General features: G+C 40.6%; 1 protein-coding gene across 4 annotated transcripts in view; it reads right to left on the reverse strand.

The window, feature by feature from the left end:
• ZMYM6 (zinc finger MYM-type containing 6) overlaps nucleotides 1-18,724 on the reverse strand; it is a 43,634-nt gene that overhangs the window by 10,002 nt on the left and 14,908 nt on the right. For all 4 annotated transcript variants that reach the window (XM_070404690.1, XM_070404692.1, XM_070404689.1 and 1 more), the window contains 4 exons: nucleotides 16,840-17,012; nucleotides 10,524-10,671; nucleotides 7,159-7,299; nucleotides 6,051-6,088 (listed from right to left, as the gene is read on the reverse strand). In XM_070404690.1, coding sequence (XP_070260791.1) covers nucleotides 6,051-6,088; nucleotides 7,159-7,299; nucleotides 10,524-10,671; nucleotides 16,840-17,012 — 500 coding nt within the window. The remainder of the gene's footprint in view (nucleotides 1-6,050; nucleotides 6,089-7,158; nucleotides 7,300-10,523; nucleotides 10,672-16,839; nucleotides 17,013-18,724) is intronic.

Consider the following 18,724-nt stretch of genomic DNA (forward strand, 5'->3'; position numbering starts at 1 on the left):
GTGCAGCCAAGGTTAAGAACCACTGATGTAGAGCTTTATAAAATTTGCAACTTTCCCATAATTTTTAAAACTAGCTCTTCCCTCTTCTTTATTCTTCTTTTTCAGAATCTCATTGAAGGTGTTTAAGCAGTGAAGTCACACAATCTGATTTTGTTTTAAGAAGATCATTTTGGCAACAGTATGAAGAAAAAAACCGCAAAGGGGAAAAAGGGAAGCAGGAAAACAGGTAGGAGGTCATTGCAATAATCCAGAAGAAAGATGATGGTGGCTCAAACTAAGGAGGTAACAATAACACTAGAGAAGAAGTCTGGAAGGAATAAAAGGGTCCTGTTTTAGACATATTGATTGAGATACCTATTAACCATCTAAATGTAATTAATCATATAAATGTCAAGTAGACAGTTGGATACATGAATCTGGAACTCAGAGATTAGGGCAAAAGAAATAAACTGGGAACAGCCACCACCTGGGTGCTATTTAAAAGCACAGGACTCGCCCTAGCCGGCTTGGCTCAGTGGATAAAGCTTCGGCCTGCGGACTGAAGGGTTGCAGGTTCGATTCCGGTCGGGGGCATGTGCCTTGGTTGCGGGCACATCCCCAGACGGGGGTGTGCAGGAGGCGGCTGATCGATGTTTCTCTCTCATCGATGTTTCGGACTCTCTGTCCCTCTTCCTTTCTCTCTGTAAAGAATCAATAAAATATATTAAAAAATAAATAAATAAATAAAACCACAGGACTGCCCTGGCTGGTTTGGCTCAGCAGATAAAAGCATTGGCATTCAGACTGAAAGGTCCCGGGTTCGATTCTGGTCAAGGGCACGGGCCCGGGTTGTGGGCTTGATCCCCCGTGGGGGGTGTGCAGGAGGCAGCCAAACAATGATTCTCTCTCATCATTAATGTTTCTATCTCCCTCTCCCTTTTATATTTAATAAAATAAATAAATAAATAAAACCACAGGATTGTATGAGTTACCTAGGAAGCAATGTAGGTTAAGAAAAGGTACGAGTATGATGACCTAAAAATTAAAAAGGTATTTCAAGAAGAAAAGGGGAAAAAAAGCCCTAGCTCAGCGGTTCTCAACCTGTGGGTCACGACCCCTTTGGGGGTCAAACGACCCTTTCACAGGGGTCACCTAAGACCATCAGAAAACACATATATAATTACATATTGTTTTTGTGATTAATCACTATGCTTTAATTATGTTCAATTTGTAAAAATGAAAATACATCCTGCATATCAGATATTTACATTACGATTCATAACAGTAGCAAAATTACAGTTATGAAGTAGCAACGAAAATAATTTTATGGTTGGGGGTCACCACAACATGAGGAACAGTATTAAAGGGTCGCAGCATTAGGAAGGTTGAGAACCACTGCCCTAGCTGGTCTGGCTCCGTGGATAGAGCATCGGCCTACAGACTGAAAGGTCCCAGGTTTGAAACTGGTCAAGGGCACATGCCCAGGTTGCTGGCTCAATCACCAGTAGGGGCATGCAGGAGGCAGTCGATCAATGATTCTCTCTCATTATTGATGTTTCTCTCTCTCTCTTCCTCTCCATTCCTCTCTGAAATCAATAAAATCTAAAAAAAAAAAAAAAAAAAAAAGTAAAGATTAATTGTATCAAATGTTACAGAAAAGATGAGGAGAATGAAAACTGAAAGTTGACATTGGATTTGGCAAAATAAAAAGTATTAGCAACCTGATGAGCAGTTTCAGTGAAGAGGTGCAGACTAAAGCCTGACTAGAGTGAGCTAAGGAAAGATCACATTTTTTAAAATGGAGGCAGGAAGTAAAGGGCTACCTTTAGAGGATTTTTCCAAAATGGAGAGCAGAGAAATGGGACAGTGGCTAGAGGGCCATGGTGTTAACGAAGGATTTTTTTTCAAGAAGCATTACTGCATATTTTTGTGTTGATTAAAATGATAAGTTGGAAGGGGGAAAAATCCAAAATATATTTTTAAAAAATCCTATTGCCCTAGCCAGTTTGGCTAAGGGGTAGAGCATCGGCCTATGGACTGAAGGGTTCGATTCCGGTCAAGGGCATGTACCTCAGTTGTAGGCTCCCAGCCCTGGTGGATGGCATGTGGGAGTCAACCAATCGATGCATCTCTCTCACATCAGTATTTCTCTCTGTCTCTCCCTCTCCCTTCCACTCTCTCTAAAAATCAATGGAAAAAATATCCTCGAGTGAGGTTAAAAAAAAGAAGAAGAAATCCTATAAACCAACAATTCAACACAAAGATGGAAAAAATTAAAAACAGAAAATTTAAAGAAAATTAAAATGTTCAAAAACAGAAATTAAACTCATTAGTAATCAGTGACAGGAAAAAGAAGACAACAATAAGATATGACAAAACAGATTGGCAAAAAAAATGTTTACATCTGACATTAAATGATAGGCTGTGAAAATAAATACAATCATAAACTGCTGATGAGAATAAAAATTGGAACGGCCTCTCTGCAGGGCAATTAAAAAACTAAAACTGCAAATATTGCTTTGACACCAAAATTCCACTCTTCCATATCTACACTAGACAAATACCTGCATGCGTGCACAAGGAGACATCTATAAGGATGTTCACTGTAGCAGAAATGTTTAATAGTGAAAAAATGGAAGCAACCTAATGTTCATCAATAGGGCAATGGACAAAAAAAATGTGGTTCCTATATACAGTATAATACCATATAGCAGTCAATAGGAATGTACCAAATCTATTAGGTCTCACATGGATACTTAAAAAAACAATACTAAATATTTTCTATGGATTTGCATGTATGAATGTGAAAGAATAAAAATGGTCTGAAAGGACACACACCAAACTCCTAATAGCAGTTACATCTAGAAATATGAAAACTGATAATTTTAAAAATCCCATATAATAAAAGGCTAATATGCAAATTGTCCCCTCGGGAGTTCGACCAACCGGGAGTTCGACCGCTTGCTATGACATGCGCTGACCACCAGGGGGCAGCGCAGAACAAAGGAAGGCCCCGACCGGCCATCAGCAGCCCAGAGAAGGGAAGGAAGATCCCGGCTGGCAGCCGGCAGCCGGCAGCCCGGGGAAGGACGGCCCCAACTGGCAGCCGGAAGGCCCTGTTTGGCCCTGATCGCTGGCCGGGTCTAGGGACCCTACCCATGCACGAATTTCATGCACCGGGCCTCTTGTAAATAAATAAAAGTGTAAGAGGGAAAAAGAAAAAAGAACTGAGTAAATAAGCCAAATCTAACAATGGTTAATTCTGGATGGTGAAGTATGGCTCTGGGCCAAGTTCAGCCCACCACTGTTTTTGTAAATAAAATTGTATTATAACACAGCCTCTTACTGTGCTGCAATGGCACAGGTGAAGAGTTGAAACACAGACCATATGACCTGCAAAGTTTAAAATATTTACTATCTAGACCTTTATACAAAGTTTGCTGACCTTTGCAGACTTTCTTCTTTATATGTTTCTGTATCTAACTGTTACCCCAAATTTAAGACCACTTAAATAAGTTGAAAGAAATTCACACTAAAGTCCCAGAGGAACAAAGAAAAAATTCTAAAACTGTCATTTTATTTAAAAAATCAGAGTACTACACTAATTATTATTATTATTATAATAATAATTATATTATTATTATTTACAAGAGGCCCGGTGCAGTTTGGCCTCCCAAACTGTGACTTAGGCCTGTAGGCCTAAGTCACCAGTAGGACATCCCCTGAGGACTCCCAGTCTGCAAGAGGGCGCAGGCCGGGCTGAGGGACCCCCCCCCCCCCCCCCCCCCCCCCCCCCCCCGTCCAATGCATGAATTTTCGTGCATGGGGTCTCTTGTATAACACACAACTGCAAAGTTAACTTAATGACAGTTCTAATGCAGTATCATGCCTGAAAGTAATTAACTAGAAGTTATCATTATCATCTTCCAACAACACAAATAATGGGAAAGTTAAGAGTTAAGAGGTTTCAAAATAGGACAAGCTATCTCTCTACATTGTGGTGAAGGCTGGTCTGATTCCCTGACAGACTTCTGCTAAAAAATGAATCTAATATGGTTTGTATTTTCCAGGGGATTGGGCCTAAGCTGGTAGCCAGATATCCCTCTCACAGTCTAGGGCTCTTAAAGTCCGGGACCCCTTGCTTCTTACCGCCCACCTGCAGCAGAGGTGGGAGAGGTTCCCACCACTGCTGCTGCACTCACTAGCCATGAGCCCAGCTTCTGGCTGAGCGACACTCTCCCTGTGGGAGCATACTGACCACCAGGGGCAGCTCCTGTGTTGAGCATCTGCCCCCTGGTGGTCAGTGCACATCATAGCAACCAGTCGTTCCGCCATTCAGTCAATTTGCATCTTAGGGTTTTATTATATAGGATTGGTGTGACACTGGTTAATAAAATTATATAGGTATCAGGTGTACAATGCTATAAAACATCATGTGTACATTGTATGGTGTGTTCACTACCCCAAGTCAAGTCTCCTTCCATCCAGATTATCCCCCCTATACCCTCTTCTACCTCACCCAACACCTTTCATTGTGGTTTTCTTGATATGCAGACACACTGTCTATCTTTTGCCTTTCCACCATGGAACAGCAATTCACATTTGGATCATCTTTTCAAAAATAGCAACTATTGCTGAAACATGGCCACTCACTCGCTTGCTGCCCACCCCAATTCTACGGTCTCTGCCCTCCACCAGAGATCCAAATCCACGAGACTTTTATTTTTCTAATTCTAGCAAGTCTTCTTCTATTAATTCATGGGGAACAACCCAAGCAAAATTTCAACATCTCCTTCATCAACCTTGCACAAATTTACCTTCTTTACCACTTTCACAGATTCTTTATTAGCATGTTGTCTTCCAAGTTAAAGCCTCTTTAAATTACGGTAAAGCTGAAATGTTTTGATAGCTTTGGAGTTATCAGATATAGCTTGCCTGCTCATGTTTATATTCTTAATACCTTGACAGGCTTTAAAACTGGAAAGTCAGTTATGACATATAGTAAACCTTTTTGTCTCGCTGTCACCTCCTTTCAAATCATCAAAATACTTCATGCCTTAGCACAGACAATAGCTTGGCCTTTGGAGCGCTTTTGTCAGCCCTGACCTTATAGTCATGTTGCCAGGAATTTATCCATTTATTCCATTATCCTTGTCTAGTTATAAGGTAATTTTGTGAACTAAAGGGGGCACCTGCTTTAATGATGCTTTGTTTTCTTGAGCATTATCTCTAATATTCTGCAGGATGCACTTTCCTAAGTTACTAGAATGACATATCACAACAGTAGTCTAGCCTCTGGCTTCCTTCACACAATTTTGTCACATTTAATTTCTGTTCCAAATTTATTAAATTCTGGGCATACTTTTTAGCACTAGCCCCACCACATAATGCATCTGAATGACATTGTTATTTGATATAAAAAATGATTTTTCACTATATCAAGAGCAAATGTTAAGAGAGTAGCACAAGAGTCACCAATACATTAACCTAAGGCCTAAGGTTCATGTGATATTGATAAAGAATGATGGGAATTTTGTTTTCCTGCTAAAGTAATGCTGATACAGGACAATAATGACATAGTCTATAATCCTTTCAGCTTGCCAATTGCAATTATGCATTTCTTCAAAAACTGTTTTAATTTTGGGAAGTTTTACAATGTTTCAAATTTGAGAAAGTGGGAATTTAAATATTTTTACTTTGCACTATTTTCTGCCTGACATAATTCAAAGATACATAAAATGACATAATACTCAACTTTTAAGAGACTTTCTTGTCTAAAAGAAAATTACTTGAATGTAGCAAAAGAGAAAAATAAGCAACCAGATAAAATTAACAAGTATTTAAATATTAAAGAAATTAAAGAGACACAAATAATAAAAATAAATTAGGAATGCATTCTTATTAATAATGTAATTTTAAGATTCGAAAATAAAAGTTAATGCATAATATATTACTCTAATTTTTTAATGATTAAGCTGCAAATAGAAATGTACTCAGATATATATTAGAAGGTTATATCCAAAATGAAAATAAAGTGGCATTATTAGGCAAATACTAACAATAAAACTTACATCTTCAATGATCTTTGCTGCCTCTTTAGTAACTGCACCTGTTATAAAATGAAAACATGCATTATTATCCCCAGACTATACAGAAATAAACACTAAAACCAAGAAGTTACTCTCCTCTCACTAAGGTGATCTAGAGTCTAGATCAAAATTTCTCAAAGAAAGACCAAGAGCCGGAACCGGTTTGGCTCAGTGGATAGAGCGTCGGCCTGAGGACTGAAGGGTCCCAGGTTCGATTCCGGTCAAGGGCATGTACCTGGGTTGCGGGCACATCCCCTGTGGGAGATGTGCAGGAGGCGGCTGTTCGATGTTTCTCACTCATCGATGTTTCTAACTCTCTGTCTCTCTCCCTTCCTCTCTGTAAAAAATCAATAAAATATAAAAAAAAAAAAAAAAAAAAAAAAAGAAAGACCAAGAAAACTTGGCCTCAGTATCACTTAGGGTCCTTGGTTAAGGTGAGGATTCTTGGGCCACAATCCCACCTATTGTATTAGAATCTCTTTTTTTCAAATATTTTATTGATTTTTTACAGAGAGGAACGGAGAGGGCTAGAGAACCAGAAACATCAATGAGAGAGAAACATCGATCAGCTGCCTCCTGCACACCCCCCACTGGGGATGTGCCCACAACCAAGGTACATGCCCTTGACCGAGAATCTCTTTTGGTAAAGGCAGCTATATTAAAATAATTTGGGTTATTTCCCTAGCTGGTTTGATTCAGTGGATAGAGCATCAGCCTCCAGACTGAAGGGTACCAGGTTCAATTCCAGTCAAGGGCACATGCCCAGTTTCAGGCTCAATCCCCAGTGGGGGGCATGCAGAAGGACCAATCAATGATTCTCTCTCATCATTGATCTTTCTCTCTCCCACTCTCCCTTCCTCTCTGAAATCAATAAAATAATAATAATAATAATAATAATTTGGGTTATTAAAAAATAAACTATGCATGCCACTTCCTTCCCTATCCATTCCACCCCGCTTGCTACCCTCTTCACTCCAAGACAGAGGAGTATGTTTCCTCATATAAATGTAAATATTACCAATAACAGCTATGCACACTAGACAACACTGATTCCCACAGTTTGAACAAATGCCTTTACACCAAGTCATACCTTTTAAAACACTGTTAGTGTTCCCTGTGGGCTGGGCAGGAGATACTTTTGCTAATGACACCACATTGGTTATAACTGGTGTTGTAATTGTCCTCGCAGAAGGGAACGCCATTGAAGCAGTTGGTGCCTTAGCAATACGTACTGATTAAAACAAAAAGGTAAGACCTAGTATAAACAAAAGAGTCACACACAAAAACCCTGTTAAACAACTTAATTTTCAAGATGCAATGCAAATATCTACCTCTGTATAATGTTGGGTTGGGTGATTCTGGTCAGATTAGTGTTCATTAGGACTTAAAGAAAAGCTGATTCTCTAAAATTATAAGCTTCAAATTATATTTAACAGTGGGAATTTAAATATTTTTTACTTTGCACTATTTTCTGTCTGACATAATTCGAAGATACATAACACTATACTGAACTTTTTCAAGAGACTTTAAAATATAGGTATTTGCTTCAGGGTTAGCTGGGCTTTTCTATTAGTGAGCATTAAAACTCCTACATTTATGTTGCTTCAAATAAAAATTTATTTTTTTAAATATATTTTATTGATTTTTTACAGAGAGGAAGGGAGAGAGATAGAGAGTTAGAAACATCGATGAGAGAGAAACATCGACCAGCTGCCTCCTGCACATCTCCCACTGGAGATGTGCCCGCAACCCAGGTACATGCCCTCGACCAGAATCGAACCTGGGACCCTTCAGTCCGCAGGCCGACGCTCTATCCACTGAGCCAAACCGGCCTCGGCTTCAAATAAAAATTTAACATGACAATTTTTATAAATAAGTTGGCGATGTAGCTGTCCATCCATATAAAAACAGTGGCTTGAGAGAGACCAAGATGGCGGCGTAGGTAAACACCGGAGACCGCTGCCGCAAACAACCATTTCAAAAATACAACTAAAAGACTGAACGGACATCACCCAGAACCACAGGAAGGCTGGCTGAAGAGAGACTCTACAGCTAGAAGGAAAGAGAACAGCAAATCGAGGCTCAGAGGCGGCGCAGTGTGGAAAATACAAAGGTTTGCAGCGGCTGCCGGGGTTCTGAGAAGCAGAGCCTCTGGGAACGGGACTGAGCGTGGCCATAACTGCTCCCTCCGCCCTCCCTGTTGATCCCGCCCCGCCCAAAACCTGCGCACAGCCATTTGCCGATTGCCTCAGGCAAAGGCTGGATTAGCACCTCCCCAGAAGGCAGACGTTTTCCACACAGCTGATTTCCACAGCCAGCCGGCCTGGTGGTCAAACCCCTCTAGTGTTAACTACAACAATTAAGGCTTGGCTAGAACAAGACTGCGCACAGAGACCACAAGGGGGTGCACCAAGAAAGCATAAAAGATGCGGAGACAAAGAAACATGACAGAAATGGAGGATATGGAGCTAAGAATCGCAATTTTGAGGGCTTGCCATAAATTTGTGCAGAGCCTCACGAAAACTAATGAGACCCTCGATGCTACGATAAAGAAATTAGAAAGTAAGCATACACGGACTGAAATAAAGAATATTATACCCAATAGCAGACCAGAGGAGTACAATAATCAAACCAAAGATTCGACAAAAAACACCCAATTGGAAAAGCAAAATGAAAAAAGAATCCAAAAGTGTGAAGATAGTGTAAGGAGCCTCTGGGACAGCTTTAAGCGGTCTAATATCAGAGTCATTGGAGTGCCAGAAGATGAGAGACAGCAAGATATTGAAAACCTATTTCAAGAAATAATGGCAGAAAACTTCCCCCACCTGGTGAAAGAAATGGACTTACAGGTCCAAGAAGCGCAGAGAACCCCAAACAAAAGGAATCCAAAGAGGACCACACCAAGACACATCATCATTAAAATGCCAAGAGCAAAAGACAAAGAGAAAATCTTAAAAGCAGCAAGAGAAAGAGGCTCAATTACCTACAAGGGAATACCCATACGACTGTCAGCTGATTTCTCAACAGAAACTTTGCAGGCCAGAAGGGAATGGCAAGAAATATTCAAAGTGCTGAATACCAAGAACCTACAACCAAGATTACTTTATCCAGCAAAGCTATCATTCAGAATTGAAGGTCAGATAAAGAGCTTCACAGATAAGGAAAAGCTAAAGGAGTTCATCACCGCCAAACCAGTATTATATGAAATGCTGAAAGGTATCCTTTAAGAAGAGGAAGAAGAAGAAAAAGGTAAAGATACAAATTATGAACAACAAACATGCATCTATCAACAAATGAATCTAAGAATCAAGTGAATAAATAACCTGATGTACAGAATGAACTGGTGATTATAATAGAATCAGGGACATAGAAAGGGAATAGACTGACTATTCTTGGGGGAAAAAGGGGTGTGGGAGATGCGGGAAGTGACTGGACAAAAATCATGCACCTATGGATGAACACAGTGGGTGGGGAGTGAGGGTGGAGGGTGGGGTGGGAGCTGGAAGGAGGGGAGTTATGGGGGGAAAAAAGAGGAACAAATGTAATAATCTGAACAATAAAGATTTAATTTAAAAAAAAAAAAAAACAGTGGCTTCGTTAACCCACATCATAGAATGAAAATTCTACCCCCCACCTGGCAAATCTCAGGGAATGGATGCTATAACACAAAAGATTAGCACAAGGCATATCTGGATTAAAGTGATGACTAATAAGACTACAATGGTGCACAAGAGCCACACTGTAAGGAGTCAAAGCACATGGATTCTGTCAATTCAATAGCACTCCAGGCTTTGATCAGAGAACATAATATCAAATGTTTTTAATCTAAGTCAGAGAAGTCCTACTTCAGGGAACTATTTTAAAAACATGCTACGTAACTACCTATTCATCTGGATATTTTGATCACATTAGCTGTCCTACTTGCAAAATTATTTTATTCTTAGCCAAGAAAAACTTGGCTACCCATGAAGAAGTGATCTATTTTACTTTTTTATATAATTAATGTGTTGTTCCTTTTTCTTTGGCTACAAGCAAGCACTGGATAAAATCTTAGGCCAGACACAGCAACTATATAAACACATTTATAGTCTTTCCCTTTATTTGCCCCAATTTCCTACTTTTATTTCTAGTTTATTAACTGAATAGCATATATCGCTTAGTGTAAGTTATTTATGTACAGATAAATGCAATAAAAAGCAATCAAATCTAATTTTCCTATAAAATTAGTGCTTCTACATTTATTATTCTTGGTGTGTTTGATTATGAGAGCAAAAAGTATCAGGATTAATTTCCCACAAAGGCAATCCTTAAGGATTCTTACAGGAAAATTTAAGGAAATTCAGGCTATCTGAATCCAGTGAAATTTTGTTCTTATTATATTATTTACAATTGTATATACTGATAGTATTATCCTAGCATTGACATAAAAATCCCATTAGCCAAGTTTAATTTTACCTTTTCTTTGTGGAACAAGGTCATTTGTAATTTGATGATGACAGAACGCCAAGACACAAAATAGATTACAGAAATGTTTGATGTTTCCTCGCCATTTTATGGTCTCGCTTAGCTTACCCTGTCGTTTACAAGCATCACACTTGGCCATCTGAGAAAAAAAACAGGATATGCTTAAAACTATAAAATAATGAAAAGATAAAATTATTATAAAATCAGAAGGCACTATGAAAACATGATATATGAATCAGTTGAGATCACAAAATATAAGATTTCTACCTTAAAATGTTGTGGTTATTATCCAATGATACATCCAATACAGAGTTAATATCCACAATTTATAAAGAACTCAAACAACTCGTCCTAGCTAGTTTGGCTCAGTGGATAGAGCGTCAGCCTGTGGACTGGAGGATCCCGGGTTCAATTCTGGTCAAGGGCACATGCCCAGGTTGCGGGCTCAATCCCCAGTAGGGAGCATGCAGGACACAACCAATCAATGATTCTCTCTCATCATTGATGTTTCTATCTCTCTCTCCCTCTCTGAAATCAATATAAATATATTTTTTTTAAAAACTCAAACAACTCAACAGCAAAAAAACAATCCAATTAAAATATGGGCAGAGGACCGAAGCAGATACTTCTCCAAAGAGGACATACAGATGGCCTATCTATATATATAAAACCCTGCCCTAACCGGTTTGGCTCAGTGGATAGAGCGTCGGCCTGCGGACTGAAGGGTCCCAGGTTCGATTCCGGTCAAGGGCATGTACCTTGGTTGCGGGCACATCCCCAATAGGAGGTGTGTAGGAGGCAGCTGATCGATGTTTCTCTGTCATCGATGTTTCTAACTCTCTATCCCTCTCCCTTCCTCTCTGTAAAAAATCAATAAAATATATTTTTTTAAAAAAAACCCTAATATGCAAATAGACCAAACAGTGGAACAACCAAACAACCGAACAACTGGTTGCTATGACTTGTGCTGACCACCAGGGGGCACATGCAGACCATGGCAGGTGTTGGCCGCAGGCAGCAGAGCACGGAACATGGTGGGCATTGGCTGCAGTGGGATGGTGGAGCAGGTGAATGGGGGCGCCAGACCATGGCAGGGCACTGGTCGCTGTCATCAGGGCTAGCCTCTGGTGGTTACTGAAAATTCTTTGCTCCTGCATGCTGCGGTCCCACACGGCGCTCGCACCTACTGCCAACGCAGGAGCCTCTGCTTGCACCTACTGTCGGCACCCAGCGCCAGCCCTGATCACGCGGCGCCATCAGCAGGTGCAAGCGGCAGATGCCAGCCCCGATCACCCCTGAGGGCTTCTCCACCTCCACCTGCTCCTGAGGGGCAATCGGGGCCAGCAGCCACCTCTTGCACCCCCTGCTGGTGCTGGAGCCACCACTCGCACCAGCTGCTGGCACCGGCCCCAATCGCTCCGCGCCGTCAGTGGGTGTAAGCAGGGCCGGCACCGTCAGCACGTGGGAGCAGTGGTGGCGGGAGCGGGGCTGCCAGCAGATAGGGGGCTAGGGGCCGTGGCCGGAGGGGCCAGGCAGGGGCGCAGAGGATGGGCCGAGACCCACCCCTGTGCCCACTGCAGCCTCACAGCCCAGAGTTCCTATCAAGGTGCATGAATTTGTGCACTGGGCCCCTAGTCCTATATAATAAAGGCCTAATATGCTAAGTGTCCAGTCATCCGATCGGCCATTCAACCAATCAAAGCATAATATGCTAATGATATGCTAAGGCCGCTCAACCATTCGCTATGACATGCACTGACCACCAGGGGGCAGACACTCCAACTGGTAGGTTAGCTTGCTGCTGGGGTCCAGCCAATCAGGACTGAGTGAGACAGGCCGGACACACCCTGAAGCCCTCCCACGGTCTCTCCCCGGCTGGCTAACCTCCCGCATCTCTCCCTGGCCCTGATCGTGCACCGGTGGGGTCCCTCGGCCTGACCTGTGCCCTCTCACAATCCAGGCTGAGGGACACCTCCCCCACTCCGAGTGGCCCAGTCAGCATGGCTCAGTGGTTGTCAACCTATGAACCAGGAGGTTATGGCTCGATTCCCTGTCAGGGTACATGCTGGGGTTGTGGGCTTGATCCCCAGTAGGGGGCATGCAAGAGGCAGCCAACTGATGATTCTCTCTCATCACTGAAGTTTCCATCTCTCTCTCCCTCTCTAAAATCAATAAAAAAATATTTTTTAAAAATCACAATGAAGTATCACCTTACACATGTCAGAAGGCTATTATCAATAAAAAATAAATAAATAAACAAGTGTTGGTGAGGATGTGGAGAAAAGGGAACCCTTGTGCACTTTTGGTGGGAATGCAGACTGGTGCAGCCACTATGGCAAACAGTATAGAGGTTCCTCAAAAAATTAAAAACAGAACTGCCTTATGACCCAGAGATTCCACTTCTGGACATTTATCCAAAGAAACCCAAAATACTAATTCAAAAGAATATGTGCACCCCTATCTTCATTGCAGCATTATTTACAATAGCCAAGATATGAAAGCAACCCAAGTACCCATCAACAGACGACTGGATAAAAAATCTGTAGTACATATAGAAAATAGAATAGTATTACTCAGCCATACAAAAGAACAAAATCTTACCATTTGTGACAGCATGGATAGACCTAGAGCAGTGGTTCTCAACCTTCCTAACGCTGCGACCCTTTAATACAGTTCCTCATGTTGTGATAACCCCCAATTTCATTGTTACAAATTGAACATAATTAAAGCATAGTGATTAATCACAAAAACAATATGTAATTATATATGTGTTTTCCGATGGTCTTAGGTGACCCCTGTGAAAGGGGTCGCAACCCACAGGTTGAGAACCGCTGACCTAGAGAATATTATGCTAAGTGAAATAAGTCAGTCAAAGAAAGACAAATACCATATGATTTCACTTATATGTGGAATCTAGAGAACAAAATAAACAAACAAAATTGATAGAACAGACTGATGCATAGATAAATCAGACTGATGGTAGCCAAAGGGGAGGGGAGTTGGGGGAAAGAGTAAAAAAGGCAAAGGGATTAAGAAGTACAAAATGGTAGTTACAAAATAGTCATGGGTATGTAAAGTACAGCATAGGGAATATAATCAATAATATTGTAATAACTAGGTATGGTGCCCGGTGGATACTTGAAATATCAGGGAAACACTTTTGTGAAGTATATGGTTGACTAACCACTATGCTATACACCAAAAACTAATACAAAATAATATTAAATGTAAAAATAAAATTAAAAATAGCCCAGCTGGCATGGCTCAGCAGTTGAACGTCAACCTATGAACCAAGACGTAATGGTTTGATTCCTGGTCAGGGCACATGCCCAGGTTGCAGGCTGTATCCTCAGTGTGGGGCATGCAGGAGTCAGCTGATCAATGATTCTCTCTCATCATTGATGTTTCTACTTATCCCTCCCTGTCACTTCCTCTCTGAAATCAATAAAAAATATTATTAAAATAAATTAAATAAAATACATGTATTGTGGTTAAAAACATATATTATTTCATATAGATATCCTCAATTGAGAGAATATAAAAGTTGATCTGTTTTCAAAATTACCAATAAGAAATCTAAAGATAGATTCTATTTTTAAGAGTTTAAGAGGCAACATGTTACAGCAGGAAGAATATGGTCTTTGGAGTCATAAAGACTTTGATTCATTCAATATCTAATGAGGTCGCCTTTGTCTTGAGTACTGAAATAGGTCCAAGGCATATAATTATGAGAAAGACATACTTCCCCTCAAGAAAATTATATTTTGAGGGCTCAGGAAACAAGTAAACAGGTGATTTCACTTGAGTGGTATAGGTGCTGTCTAATTGTCATCTACCAGCTTCGTTAAGGACATCTTACTTACTCCTTTTCCTTATTTATACACTGGCAATAACATACCTACTTCTTGGGATTCTGGTGAGGATTAAATGAACACTTATGAAGCACTGGACATGTATTAGTGGTTCAATTAATTCCAGCTTTCATTGTTAACCTTACAAAAAAAGTAATTTTTTTAAAAGGAGGTGGGTAAGGAGGTCAGTCATAGTCATTTGATCTATGAAATGAGAACAAGGCCTGACTTCAAATTTCTCAGAGGAACTTTCTGTATGAGAAAGGCATAAGGCAACTTACCTACATAAAGTTCTAACTTAGTTATAACAAGGTCAATGTGCCTTATAAGAAAGCAAAATTTGGAGAGACCAAGATGGCGGCATAGGTAAACACCGGAGATTGCTGCTGCAAACAACCACTTCAAAAATACAACTAAAAGACGGAACGGACATCACCCAGAACCACAGGAAGGCTGGCTGAGGAGAGACTCTTCAACTAGAAGGAAAGAGAACAGCATACCGAAGCTCAGAAGAGGCGCAGTGTGGAAAATATAAAGGTACCGAGGTGTGCGCGCAAAGCGGGCTGGTGGCTGAGGGCACGGTTGTCGTTTTCAATCAGGAGGGAGTCTCAGACTCTGGGCTCCAGATCCGGGTGAGTCTCTAGGGACTCAGACTCAGAAGGGAGAAGCGGGATTGTCCGGCATCAGTTGGAATCTGAGGGCAGCCTTCTCTCCGAGGTTTGCAGTGGTGGCCGGGGTTCTGAGAAGCAGAGCCTCTAGGACCGGGACTGAGAACAGCCATAACTGCTCCCTCCACCCGCCCTGTTGATCCCGCCCCGCCCAAGCCCTGCGCAGAGCCATTTGCTGGATCGCCTCAGGCAAAGGCTAGATTAGCACTACCCCAGAGGACAAAAGTTTTCCACACAGCTGATTCTCACAGCCAGGTCAGCCTGGTGGTCAAATCCCTCTAGTATTAACTACAACAATCAGGGCTTAACTACAACAAGACTGCGCACAAAGACTACTAGGGGGTGTACCAAGAAAGCGTAAAAAATGCGGAGACAAAGAAACAGGACAAAACTATCAAGGGAGGATATTGAGTTCAGAACCACACTTTTGAGGTCTCTTAAGAGGCTTCTAGAGTCTGTTGATAAACTTGATGAGATGTACAGGAAATCTAATGAGACCCTCGATGGTGTGATAAAGGACCATCTAGAAAGTAAGCATACACTGACTGAAATAAAGAATATTATACAGACTCCCAACAGCAGACCAGAGGAGGGCAAGAATCAAGTCAAAGTTTTGAAATTCGAAGAAGCGAGAAACACCCAACCGGAAAAGCAAAATGAAAAAAGAACCCAAAAATACGAAGATAGTGTAAGGAGCCTCTGGGACAGCTTCAAACGTACCAACATCAGAATTATAGGGGTACCAGAAGATGAGAGAGAGCAAGATATTGAAAACCTATTTGAAGAAATAATGACAGAAAACTTCCCCCACCTGGTGAAAGAAATAGACTTACAGGTCCAGGAAGCGCAGAGAACCCCAAACAAAAGGAATCCAAAGAGGACCACACCAAGACACATCATCATTAAAATGCCAAGAGCAAAAGACAAAGAGAGAATCTTAAAAGCAGCAAGAGAAAGACACTCAATTACCTACAAGGGAATACCTATACGACTGTCAACTGATTTCTCAACAGAAACTTTGCAGGCCAGAAGGGAATGGCAAGAAATATTCAAAGTGATGAATACCAAGAACCTACAACCAAGAGTACTTTATCCAGCAAAGCTATCATTCAGAATTGAAGGTCAGATAAAGAGCTTCACAGATAAGGAAAAGCTAAAGGAGTTCATCACCACTAAACCAGTATTATACGAAATGCTGAAAGCTATCCTTTAAGAAGAGGAAGAAGAAAAAGGTAAAGATACAAATTATGAACAACAAACATGCATCTATCAACAAGTGAATCTAAGAATCAAGTGAATAAATAATCTGATGTACAGAATGAACTGGTGATTATAATGAATCAGGGACATAGAAAGGGAATGGACTGACTATTTTTGGGGGGGGAAGGGGAGTGGGAGATGCGGGAAGAGACTGCACAAAAATCGTGCACCTATGGATGAGGACAGTGGGTGGGGAGTGAGGGCGGAGGGTGGGGCGGGAACTGGGAGGAGGGGAGTTATGGGGGGAAAAAAAAAGAGGAACAAATGTAATCTGAACAATAAAGATTTAATTTAAAAAAATAAAAGAAAGCAAAATTTAAAAGGAACATATCCTCAAATAATAAAGTCTCCAGAAATTCTGTACTCTTTACCCCAAAGATTTCAAATTTATAATCAATTGAATTTTGCTTTAGGAGCCATAGTTTATTTTATCCAGTTCTAAACACAAAACTTTATTCATATAATCTGAACATATTTAAATAGAAAATAATTTTTATAAACTTCAGGAAGCCAAAGAGGTATAATTACCTGATAAAACAGAACTGTAAATTTTGACATGCAATCTTCACAACAAAACTCTTCTAACTTGCCTTCCAATCGGTTTTCTACCAAATTAGGGGATGTCTGGGAGCAATAACTGCACATCCTACAGTAGTTTCCCCATCGTTCTCCAAAGTCACGGGCAGAGAGGTATTTGCAAACTGAGATCCAGAAAGGATGAAAGGAAGAAACATCAAATTTACATTAACTTAAAGGAAGTAAAGTGAGTTTCTAGTCTTAGATGCCCACAATTGTTAATTTCTAAATACTGGACACAATTATTTATCTCTAGGTTAAAGGATAGTCTCTATATTCATAAAACAAACTTATATTACCTTTTACATATACTCTAAATATAAGGCCATCTATATTCAGAAATATCAGTTTCTTAACCGTTTGAGTCCCAAGCAGCGCAACTGCGCTGCTTGGCATTTCTCGACATAAAATAAAATAAGCGCTATCATGCTGTTTGGGTCTTTTCGTACTCATTTAGAGAAAGCGCGGTTGAGCTGTTTGGGATTCTTCGACAGTGTTTTTTCAATACCCCCTGGGACTCAAACGGAATTGTATGTTTTCTCGACATAAAATCTCAGCAGCGCAATCGCGCTGCTTGGGACTCAAACGGTTAAGCCAAGAAGCCATAATTGCTTAAGTACCTGCTTCACACACAGGTGCAAGGAAAGATCTCTGAAGTCAGAGCTAAACTTATGAAAAGATCTAATACCATTGATCTAATTATTTTTCAGAAGTTTTTTCTTTGCCGAGGTTATAGTAACATTTTAAAAGATAGACTTTTGTGGATGAGGGGTAGAGGCGGTTATTGGGGGGGGGGGACAAAGAAAGGGGGCATCTGTAATATGTTCAACAATACAGAAAAAATATAAATAAATAAATAAATAAAAAGATAGACTTTTGTCAGCTGATTTCTCAACAGAAACTGTGCAGACCAGAAAGGAGTGGCAAAAAATATTCAAAGTGATGAAAAGCAAGGACCTAAAACCAAGAATACTCTACCCAGCGAAGCTAACACTTAGAATCAAAGGACAAATAAAGAGCTTCCCAGACAAGAAAAAGCTAAAGGAGTTTGGCCAGCCAGTATAGCTCAGTGGTTGAGCATCAACCTATGAACCAGGTCACGGTTTGATTTCTGGTCAGGGCACATGCCCGGATTGTAGCCTCGATCCCCAGTGTGGGGTGTGCAGCAGGCAGTTGATCAATGAATCTCTCGTGTCATTGATGTTTCTATCTCTCTCTCCCTCTCTCTTCCTCTCTGAAATTAATAAAAATATATTTTAAAAAATAAATAAACCTTAGAAAAAAAGAAAAAGCTAAAGGAGTTTATCACCACCAAACCAGTATTACATGAAATGTTAGCCATCGCTGGTTTGGCTCAGTGGCTAGAGCGTCGGCCTGTGGACTGAGGGGACCCAGGTTTGATTCCAGTCAAAGGCACATGCCTGGGTTGTGGGCTCGGTGCCCAGTGTGGGGCATGCAGGAGGCAGCCGATCAATGATTCTCTCTCACCCTTGATGTTTCTATCTCTCTTTCCCTCTCTCTTCCTCTCTGAAATCAATATAAAATATATATATTTTAAAAAAAGAAATGGTAAAGGGTCTTCTTGAAGAAAAAGAAGGGTAAAAAAAGATTAAAAATATGAACAATAAAATGGCAATAAATACATATCTATCAACAATTGAATCTAAAAATCAAAATGAACAAGCAGAACAGAAAAAAAGAAATTTTTAAATGAGTTAAACATAAATTCAATTAAAAAGCTTCAAATTATACCTATTAAAACAAAAATTACTTGAAAATTGATTGTGGATGAATAGCCCAGCCCATAATAAATACTTCACAACAACCACATGACCTG

This window comes from Myotis yumanensis, unplaced genomic scaffold, assembly GCF_028538775.1.
Source record: "Myotis yumanensis isolate MYYU_CA2020_CCGP unplaced genomic scaffold, mMyoYum1.0.hap1 SCAF_2, whole genome shotgun sequence".
Classification (NCBI taxonomy): domain Eukaryota; kingdom Metazoa; phylum Chordata; class Mammalia; order Chiroptera; family Vespertilionidae; genus Myotis; species Myotis yumanensis.